Consider the following 11507-nt stretch of genomic DNA (forward strand, 5'->3'; position numbering starts at 1 on the left):
CTCCAAAATAAAACTCCTACCATGTTTTTTTTTTGTTTTTTTTTTCCCAATTATAGTTATCAGGACAAAGAAAAACGTGAATTTGACCTACAGAGAGGATACCGGGCAATGATTTTATTGTTGTTGTGTAGAGTGTGTTTTTGATTCTGCTGCCTCAAATAGGTCTAATACAGGACATTTTCAATTCCAGTGAACTGTCTGGTTAAAAGAGAAATCATAAATAAATATTTTATATACGCATTCAGAACTGCTCTCAATGCATTGCTGCCCGTAAAAAAAAAGGTAAGATTTTTTATTTATTTTTTTTTTTTTTTAAGAAAAAAACACAAGAGAAAGTTTATCATTTTGACTTAGTATCTTATTATTATGATTAAGTTTCTCATATTTATGTTTTGGTTTCTCATATTTATGATTTAGTTTGTGTCTCAGTATCTCATAATCACGACTTAGCTTCTCAAAATTGTGTTTTTTATTAGTCATAACCAGACTGTTATGACAAAGTATTTTATAATCATAACTTCGTATCTCAGCATAACTCAGCAGCATCATTTTTATGAGTTTCTCATAATTTCTCATAATGACCTAATGTCTCCGAAAAGTGACTTAGTAATTAATAATTATGACTTTAGATCTCATAATTATTTCTAAGCATCTCATTATTATTATGTTGAAATGCTGACATCAGCCCCCATGACGGGGGAGGCCGGTGGGTTACGCACTTTTTTCCACAGCTTATACTTCTCAAACTACTACTTTTTCTTCTATTCCTACTGCTACTTTAACCTCTTTTTTCATTCTTCAGCTTCAGCATTTCAATGCATTTGCAGGAAATTTCTCGAATTAAAGATTGTGTCTGCTACATCTGGACAGCAGGGGGCATTACAGAATTAACTGATGATGTATATTTATGTCTATATAACAATGGATAAACCTCAGAAACACCTTTACTTCAATTCATCCTGACCATAGATTGTTAAAACACCTTGACATTCAATGACTCATATTCACCCATTTGGCATCATGTTGTATTTGTTATAGCAGAGAAAGAGAGAAGAGGTTCAGTTAAAAATAAACAAAGACAATGACGGATAGAAATTAATTTAAGCCAAAGCTGATTTCATCCTGAGTTTGTCTGCTTTCAGTAAGACAGAAATAATCAACATTTTAAGACAATGGTTTTGAGAGAAAAAAATAAAGGTTATGATACATTTAGTAAAACCACGTGCCTACCTTTGTACAGGTAAAATCAATTATACCATTAAAATAAAAGACACAGGTGTATTTATTGATGCAATATTTTTTATTGTGCTCAATAAAAGGCAGTGAATATTAAAGAAAGGGTACTGAAACAAAACAGTTATACTGTAGGAGTTAGATATAAAACATTAAACAGAGAGAGAATCAGATATTAAAGACATAAATCAGATTATTCAGAGGTTACAGGTCCAATCTGAGGCACGGAAACAGTCAAATTTATCATCCACAGAAATAAAAAATTAAAGATGCTCCAACACTTGAACTTAACCTGTTCAGTATGAGGTAAAAAGAGGTGTGTGTGTGTATGAGCTAACTATGATTAAAAACATAAACATGAATATAATAAACAACACCAGAACGAGTATTTTTACCTGAATGTCACTTTAAAGGTAAGTGGGATGCTCTCCTGGGTCATTTTTTCAAACACTGGAGGTAGCTCTGTGTCTGTCATCGGTCTGAGAATAAGTCTGAGGTAACATCATATTCATATAGGTAGTACACAAACACATGGAGATACTCATAAACAACAAAAACATGTAGAGTTATACAAACACTCTTCTTATAAACCACGGTGTACATCAGTACAAAGTCAATTCAAGTTTGCCAACGACCTGTCCAGAAAAAATACCTGTTTGATTAAAATGATGCAGCAACGAGGTAAATGAGAAACAGGGCAATAGAAAGGGGAGCTGCTCTGTGATTGGACGATATCAAACGGAAGAAATGGAAAGGATCCACCAGGGAGCAAACAGACTGAGTAAACCTGAATTAAATACTAGATGTTTGCTTCCTGATGGTTCACCTGACTGAAGAATTCACCTGTAACAAGACATCAGCCCCTCACGTTACTGCACAGAACCATGTAAAGCAGATATTGAAACACACTCTGTCTCCCAGTGTGACAGACAGCAGTGGTACTGACGGGCTGTCAGAGTCAGAGGTAGATTTGAACCATGAGCTGAAAACCGCCAGGTTGATCTGAAGGCTCAGAGAAGAGATGTCGAACTTCACCCTGAGTACAAACCAGGTGAGACATCATCAGTTCATGAATGTGTGGAATGATAAGGTTTCAGCGTCTGAGGTACCCTGAGTTTGATCTATCTGTGGGTTTGCCACTGTCTGAGTTTATATGTGTCAGTGGGTTAAGCTCAAGTCTGACTGTGTCTATGGATTTCCCTGTGTCTGTGGTTTTCTCTTGACTGTAATTACTTCTCTGTGTGTGGATTTGTCTGCATGTGGGTTTGTCTGTGAATCTTTTCTGTCAGTGTTTTTGTATCATAGACTGTATGATTGATGGACGTAGTCTCTCCGACATCACCTGTCTGTTTCTGAATCACACTTTTGAAGCAGATCGGCTTTCACTGCCGTGACGGGGGCTTTGAGTACAGCTATATGGTGCACGTCAGTCACATGAGCTAAGCCTCTGATTGAGTGATCTCACAATCTTAATATCTTCTGAACTGCCAAGTCACAAAAAAAATTCACCCTCTGTTCAGTGTGTGCCGGTAGTGAAATAAGTGATTCAAACAAGAGATGTTTGTTGAACCAGGCAGTAAATAGGTTAGTTTCAGCTTTGAAAACTGCTTTTTTTTGGCCTGGTGTTTCAGTGAGGCTGAACAGAAGGTGATTTTCAGTCTGTTTGATGTTTAAAGGAGAATCATCAGATCAGATGGATGTTTTGTTAATGTGTTAAACAGGATCTATATTCAACGAAATGTGCTCCCTGATAAAGACCAGTGTGGTGCGCTGACGCAGCAGACTTGTGTCTGACAGAACAAGGCTGTCTGTTCTCTGAGGTTCATTGTCTGATGGAGGAAACTCTGCTCACCCTGATGTCTGTCGTGTAGAGACCCTGTAACAGAGCGGTAATTTTAATCCTTGAAGCATTCCTCTCCATGTAGCTGCATCGTGAATGAATGTACCAGAGGGACGCAGAGATGCTGATCACAAGCACATCAGACCTCAGAGGGAAATAAAAATGTGGTTACTGACAGGAAGTGGTGTGTGCAGTGTTTTCCCTTTAACAAGCTGACAGGTGATGAGGTAGAGGTGAGATGGGGAGGAGGTTTAATCTTCCTCTGCAGCCTCCTCTTCCTCTTCTTCTTCTTCCTGTTAATACAAAAACAGGGTAATGTGTTTCATTTTAACCCTCTGCTCCATTGAGTAGAACTCATTTCATCCCTGAGCAGTTTAGAGATTACCTGTCACCTGTTCACTCACCTGTTCACTCACCTGTTCACTGAGTTAATAAAGAAACTAAACCAAGCTCAGTTAAGGTTAACCAGTGTTTGTTTGATGTATATATTTTTAATATTATCCAGGAAATTCAACAACTACAGTTCCTTTTCCTGAGTAAAAACACAGTGTGCTCTCAGAGGAGGTTTGGGTTCATCTGAGTTCATGTCCTGATTGTGTAGGATGAAAAGGCCGTGAACTGCTCCTCCTCCTCCTCGCACACTCACATTAAATCTATTTAACACATGACTTCATTCAGGATAACAGACACAGTCATCATCCTCCTCTTTGATTGAGATCCTGGTTAATTCAGCACTCACACGTCTGAAGACAACAGACTGACTAACTTCAGATCCATTCAATCGTCACTGTTCATACAGATATAATAAAACTACTGTGTCCCACAAGTCACGACAAAGTCAGCTGAATTTTTTCAAGACTATAAAGCTGTAAAAGAAAATTAACCATGATCGAAATACAATAACTAAGCTCAAAATTAAGCTGAAAAGTGGATTTAAATTCAGGATTGGTCAGTTCCGTCTGCAAGACAACAAGAAGCAGGTATGTCTGTGAGCACATCTTACCTGAGCTGAAGTTTTCTGGACAACTTGCTGAGGCTGCAGAAGAGAGCACAGAGAGGAGTCAGGGGTGATCTTTGGATGTTAACAACCTTTAAAAAACAACACGAGCACTGTAGTGAAAGGCATCCATATCAACCAGACCAGGATGATAATTTGGGACTCAGGATCATTATTTCAATAACTCCCATCATCAAAGCAAACTCTATGGCACTATTAACAAAAAAGAAAGCAACACTTGAACATATCTAGTTAGGATTTTTTTCTGTGTATGTGAGCATGTTTTCAGGTTAACGGTTAGTGAATGTGTTCACCTTTGGACCTATTTGCAGTCACATGATCACTCAAGTTAAACGACAGATAGATACAGGTTAGATATTCGTTTCAGTTTAAAGCCTGGTTAACCAGTCAACCAAACAGTTAATGGTGATGAACACACTTCACTGGGTAATAAAAATAACTCTGCCTCCTCTTCCTTCTTATACTATTTACACAATGTGTGCTTCTGTGGTTTATCTCACAAAGTTTCAACTAGGACTAACCTGCGATCACAGTTTGCCAGAGTAACTCTGTGAATCCTGCTTTGCTGTGGGTGATAACTATTGATAGCACAGTTTTATGATACACAAGAGGTTTGATGGCTGCAAAAATTAACCAAAGAGGTTTGGAGAACTCATAAATATCCATAAAGAATTTGTCGTAAAAAGGATGGATTCAAAAGGAATCCACACAAAGAAAATGGCACATGAGCAGGGAGATGCACGTTGTGTGAAGCAAACTTCCAGACTTGAACCTTGAAAACCTTCAGACATGAGCAGGACGATTGATTTATTAAACACGTGACTAAATCAGAGCTCAGGACAGTGTACATCTGAAACAGTTAGATCACACACTCAGACCTGTTCACACACGCTCCTCTTCACAGAGAGAGGAAAGAGAGTCAGGTTAAAGCAGTGATTGGGGGGAATGTGCTGGCGGCTCTTTGTAGAGAGAAATGTGTCGTGTCTGTAGGATGTGAACATTCCTGCACACAAGAAGCCTTTTGTTGGGGGAGGGGGGGTCACAGGAGGGTGTGTGTGTGTGTCTGCGTGTGTATGTGTGTGTAAGTTGTGTCAAGTTCGCTCAGGATTCTGTTGGGAGAAAAATTAGTTTGGAGAAGAGGAGAATGAGCATATACCCCTCATCATATTGTTCTGTTTTTTATTATATTTCATATAAGTACACTCACATGTTTCTGTTTCAGTGTGTGTGTGTGTGTGTGTGTGTGTGTGTGTGTGTGTGTGTGTGTGTGTGTAGTTGGGAAAGGGTTCCTGTGTAAATCCTCTGCAGCTCCTGATGTTTGTCTGAATGAAGCCTCTAGTGGCAGGAATGTGTTTTACAGATGGATGTGTGTGTGTGTGTGTGTGTGTGTGTGTGTGTGTGTGTGTGTGTGTGTGTGTGTGTGTGTGTGTGTGTGTGTGTGTGTTGGGGGGTTGTGGTATAGAATGTGGAGAATGAAGACCACCCCCACCTCCTCAGTCTCTCTGGTCTGTGTTGCAGACTAAGAGAGAAACACAGCAGCAACTTGAACATGACTCAATATACAAAAGCCCCAACACACACACATACACACACACTGCTGGTCACGTTCACCAGCTTTTCTAGCTCTATGGATACGTTTCTTGTGTGTATACATTGTGAACTTGTGATACAGTGTAACTGAGGACAGAGGAAATCCCTTCCCATTGTATAAGCTGTTTGAAAGTCATCTGCACACACAGACTGTGTGTTATCTTCAACCATGCTTCACAGAGACGCATGAAACAGTCCTTGTAGGAAAAGGAAGAAAACCCCCTGAGCTGAAATCTGTCACATAAACTTCCATCCTTCTCACTTTAAACACTTTTTATATCTCTATAAAATGTGAAAGCCTGGCATGCCATCTTTTTCCCAAGCAGCAACCACTTCAGTAAGAAGCTAACAAGAAAGTCCCAAAATCTGAACTTCCCAGGTCTAAAATACTCATTTCTTCTTTGTCACACTGGGGTGTGAATTTATTTCATAACTTATTATTTCAAGGTTCATACATCCTTCCCCGATCTGCTTATCCTGTTCAGGGTTGCAGTGGCTGGAGCCTATCCCAGCTGTCATTGGGTGAGAGGCGCCAGTCAATTACAGGGTATTTTCAAAGTTATTAAACTTAAAAGTTTCGCCCATATAAGGACATGGCTCACTTGATTGGCAGGTGGGTACACTGAAGCTGTCTGCAAAAAGCTAGGTTGTGTTAGCATTTCCAATATGGCCAACGTCAGTGATTACAATTTACAGTTTCGCTTGGGAGACACTTTTGTGCAAAGCCACATACAACACCAAAGCAGTTGGGGGGTATGGTACCTTGCACCTCGACAGTACTCAGGAAATTATGCTAACACCTGTTTATCTCTCTTCACTAGCTTCCAGTGGCAGCTTGAATCAAATTCAAAGCTCCTTTTCTGGCTTACAAAACGTCGGCAAGAGCAGCTTCTGCCTACCTGGGGTCCCTCTTCCAGGTCAACACTCCTTTTCACCCACTACACTCTGCTTGTGAAAGATGTCTGGTGCTCCCAGCCCAGAGCAGCTCTAAATCTCTAGCCACACTCCTCTCCTCTGTTGTGCCCAAATGGTAGAATGAATTACCTAACTCTATATGATCCACAGAGTCCCTTTCTACTTTAAGAGATGTCCGAAGATTCAGCTGTTCAGGGAACACTTCTTTCTCCTCTTTGTCATCAGGGGTAGAATGAACCAGAAGGTTTCAGACCCAGCTCTTAGTGAATTTTCAGCTCTAATTACTGAATTTTGTTGAAGGTTGAAATATATTGTTGCAGCAATTGATTGTGGTTTGTTGGCGAGATTATTCTACATTATTTTAAAAAATGATAATAATTCCTGCACTTAATGGCAGCTCCTGCAGTCAAATAACCTATATCACTTCGTCGCACTAACTAGGTTTTTCCCTCTGTCTAAATTCTTACTTGTGTTGTGCGTCGCTTGTGTAGTCACAAATCCAAGTCTCCATGGACAGAAACAAATGGGTGACTTCATGAACTAGATGCTAAATCTTGTTCAAATGTCCAACTTACAGCAACTTTGCTGCAGAGATAAGTATGTTTACAGTCTGGTTGGCAACAGAGACAGCCTGGGTCTCAAAAGCTCATTTCTATATTCATGACAACCATACAAGCTTGATTATATACATTACACCTGTTCACCTCAGAATAAGTTCAAGCTATAGATAATTAGGGGCATGGACTCATTGATTGATAGACCTGTGTGTTGAAGCTGCTAGGTTATGTCCTCAGCTCCAATTCTTTGCCTGTTTCTAGATTAGCTGGAGGATAGCTGGAGTCCACATTCCCAGTATGGCAACCTCCATCTTTGGGCCTAGTTCTGTATATCAGAGAGAGACTCAAGCCTGTCTGCTGAGGAGCTGACTCTGAATCTAAAGAAGAAACAGCTGAGGAATGAAAGACACCCCCACCAGCAGCAGCAGCGGCGGTAGCAGCAGCGAGAGGAAGCTCAACATCCTGTCAGAGGTCTAAATCTCCATCAGCACCTGCTCACTGCTGCTTCATCCACACATACTGATGAGGACTGACCCTGGATCAGCTGGTCTGAGTATCAGGGCACCCCCTGTCAGTGTGTGATATAACAGAGCTGTGTGGAGACCTCCGCTGCTGAGTTTCATCTCATTTCTTACGTGGTTCAAGAGATGTGTCCCCTAAAGAGTGAGCGAGACCCCTCGTGTTGCATCAGGGTACCCCTCACCCTGTAGGAAAATCACCCAGCTCTGTGGGCATCACAGCTGCACACCCGAGCAGCAGATAGGTGTGAATGAACCACTGTTTATGGCCCTGTTTTCAATTCAACATGTTTCATTTGTCATCACATTCTGAGGCCAACCAAGGTCACAGTCATACACCCAGAGCCTGACTTTACTTGTCTCTGCTTAACATCCACATACTAAAATAAAACATCCCTCTGAGTGTGTGCCTGTGTATCAACAAACAGAATGAACTCATGCTCACCCATTTCCGTGGTCTTCCTCGTGGTCTTTTCCCGCCACTGGCCTCAGATTTCTGATCAAAAACAGAACAAGAAGTGACTGTATGAGAATCTACAGCTCAACAGCTTGACATCTCTATAATAATCTATAGAACATCTCTGTAAACAAACAAATAACATTAAAACAGACAAAAAAAAAATACTGTAATGTGAAAAAGAAGAGCAATGTAAACAACATAACATGATTTATACAAAAAACTTTTAACAAATAAAACAAACACTTAAAACTGCTTTAAACTATCATCAGCAGTGGAAACAAACAAGGTAATTACTTTAAACAAAAATAAACAGCACTATTTTTTAGCAAATAAATCAAAACTGGAAACAAAACATTTTTTTCTAAAGTTAAATGCAAAATCCAGGCTAAAATAATCAGAGCTGTGATTTAAAAATGGGGGTTTTGTAGTTTAACCCTCCAGGTGTGTCAACCTGTGAGCTGGGGGAATCTGCAGGACGTCAGTTTGTGGCAGAGAAGGTCAGTGCACGGTGGTGGATGTTTGAAAAACTAATAAGATAGAGTTTCAACTGTCTAGTCTGTTTAGGTTGTTTTTAAAAACAAACCATCACCTAGAAAGTGGTTTATGACGGATCTGAAGGATCAGATTGTGACCGTTTGATCCCCTGTGGCCTGGGACGTAGTGAGTTAAACACACCTGTAGTAGAGATCGAATGTCAAAGGTATGAGTCTGCAGATCTTCAGGTTAGGAAATAACAGTGTTTAGCTGAGTGATAACGCAACAACAGGTGTCAACACTTTTACCTGCTGCATCACACAGAAAATCATTATTATCAGCAGCATCATTAGCATAATCATCATAATCTTCACAATACATGGTGACCATACATGCTCTTCATCAGGTGTGTATCATGACTCATCAGATTAATCAACCAATCAGAGCATAGCCCAGAGGTGTGTGTGTTTGTGATTGTGTATTATTGATGTGAAGTTTAGTGAAACATAAAACCTGATGAATTAATGATCGAGAAGTTTAAAGTTTCAGAGCACAGTCTCAGTCTGAGGCCGTGTTCAACACTCAAGCCTACAAACCACCCTTAAGACCATCAGGGTGTCAACTAATACTCAGGATCGGAGAGAAATAGTTTAGATCAGAATAGAATAAAAAAGAAATAATTAATAATTTTAAAAAATCCATTACAACTCAGGATTATACAGCGATCATAGAATCATTGTTTTTGTTTTACTCCCTGAGAGGCTCTGATCTTCATGATGCCTGACATACCCACAGAAAGTATCTCCAAAAGGTTGAATCCCAGAACCATGGGAAATAAAATAATAATGAAATCCAATCACATCTCCAGTACTTAGTAATCACGGGATCAGTTCATCCAGAAAACGAATGAAGCTTAGACACAGTTTTAATGAGAGGTCTCCTCTGATTGGTCCAATGCTTGACCCAGCTTGTGCAGTCTATATCACAGTGTGTATTCATTTGTGTTTGTGTCCTTGCTACCTTAGTTGCTGCCTTAGATGGTCCCTTGTTCTTGCTTCCTTTGGGGCGGCCCCTTGGTCTCTTTGGGCCGGGCTCCTCACTGGGCTCCTGTGTGTGTGTTTGGGGTGGGTGGGGGTACAGGGTGTGGGTCAGGTAAAAACGAAGTTATTTGGACTACTCAAACATTAATACAAAAATAGGATTTGTCTTTCTTTTGTTTGCATGTGTACATTTTTTTTATTTTAAGGGAGGACTCAAAATCCAACATCTTGAGAAATATATCCTCTCTTTAGTGTGGAAAATGTTATATATTTTTTAAAAAGTTAGACAAAAATGGAGAGAAAATTTAGGTGGAACATTTTACACTTTGAATTTATACACTGCACATCCCACCGTTCACTTTCAGCTGCTCTTATTCCTATACCACCTAATCTAACTTGTTTAACCTGATTTACATTCTGGATAATAACTAAGAAAAACATAAATATAGGCTTTGCAATAACTGAAACTTACAATGATAATAAAATTAGATAAAAAGTGAAATACAAATAGATTTTAATATAAAATTAGCCTGATTAATAAGAAGAGTAGAATAATAGAAAAATATTGATTAAGGCAAAGAATAATTCAGAGTAAGCTGGAATATTAATGACTAACAGAACACATGTTAAACGTGATAAATGCAGTGACTTTATACAGTTTCTCTCTGATAACAGACTTTCTCTGTGAATGGACCCAGAGCCGGCTGTAAAACTATGAATCACTTCTTTACCCTAAGTCACGCAAACACTGAGTATCCGTATCGTAATAAACTGCAGACTGAAGTAGAACTTTTGTACAGGACTGCGAACATTATTAAAATCCAGGATACCCCGAGATGAAACCCGGTTAAGCTGAATTAACTGTTCATTCGTTCCCTTCAAAGTCAAGTCTCTCAGGCACAACACCCTGATTCTTCCGACTCTCAGTTCTCCAGAGACCACACCGGCTAGTCAGATAATCAGACTCAGGCTCGGGCTCACCTTCTGGGGTTTCCTGGGTCTTCCAGGCCGTCTCTTCTGCGGCTCCGCGGCCCCTGCGGGCTCCTGAGAGCCGGAGCTCTCCCCCGCCTCGTCCCCGCGTGCACTCATGTCTCCCGGTGCTCCGTCCTCCCGGTGTCCAGAGGGAACCTCTACCGGGTATTTATCGGGTCAACGGATCTGTCCTCTCCCTGAAAAACAAGACGACCCGGATCATCGAGGGACCGACACCAGGGCCAAACAGATCCAGATCAGACTGTAACACCGAGAGACTCCGAGCGGGACCGGCTCAGGGAGGAACTACTGCTACAGCTCGCTGTGTGTGCGCGCGTGCGTGCCAAGTGTGTGTGTGTGTGTGTGTGTGTGTGTGTGTGTGTGTGTGTGTGTGTGTGTGTGTGTGTGTGTGTGTGTGTGTGTGTGTGTGTGTGCGTGTGTGTATGTGTGTGTGTTCTTTAAAAAGTAACATAAATAAAGTTAATAACACATTTAATCTGCATTTTAACAAACCCAGTTTAAAAACATTAATACTTAAAACAGGAACTCATCGTTTTGAACTCTCGTGGGGAGCACATTACAGCAAAATAAAGAAAAACTGACCTTTTTTTACTGATTGGAATATAAACCTTAGAAAGGTAAAATTGGTGATTTTGTGTATGAAACATGAACTGGGCTATCTAGGGTCAAAGGTGAGATGTTTTTTTCTTCAGATCAAACCTTCTGGGTGCATTACACTTGAAGCATTTCTCTAATGTTTAATAAAGTTTAAGTGAGATTGTGTCAATTAATATGACACTTTATCTAAACTCAGTCAGGAGACACAGTTTGAAGCAATGATCTAAGTCCACAGAAATACACTCAGGACAAGGATATTTCACTCACTGTAT

At 40.2% G+C, this 11507-nt stretch overlaps 1 protein-coding gene across 1 annotated transcript; it reads right to left on the bottom strand.

Annotated features, from left to right (window-relative positions):
- Nucleotides 1-1376: 1376 nt before the first annotated feature.
- Nucleotides 1377-10891, bottom strand: hmga2 (high mobility group AT-hook 2). Its single transcript, XM_074698575.1, has 5 exons — nt 10627-10891; nt 9626-9712; nt 8117-8167; nt 4077-4109; nt 1377-3366 (listed from the first exon to the last, which is right to left on the bottom strand). Exons 1-5 carry the CDS (start codon nt 10732-10734, stop codon nt 3325-3327), a joined length of 321 nt encoding a protein of 106 aa, XP_074554676.1. The 5' UTR covers nt 10735-10891; the 3' UTR covers nt 1377-3324.
- Between the last annotated feature and the right edge of the window lie 616 nt (nt 10892-11507).

This window comes from Halichoeres trimaculatus, unplaced genomic scaffold (assembly GCF_033239565.1).
Source record: "Halichoeres trimaculatus isolate MK-OKI-2021-1 unplaced genomic scaffold, fHalTri1.1 fHalTri1_scaffold_21, whole genome shotgun sequence".
NCBI lineage: Eukaryota > Metazoa > Chordata > Actinopteri > Labriformes > Labridae > Halichoeres > Halichoeres trimaculatus.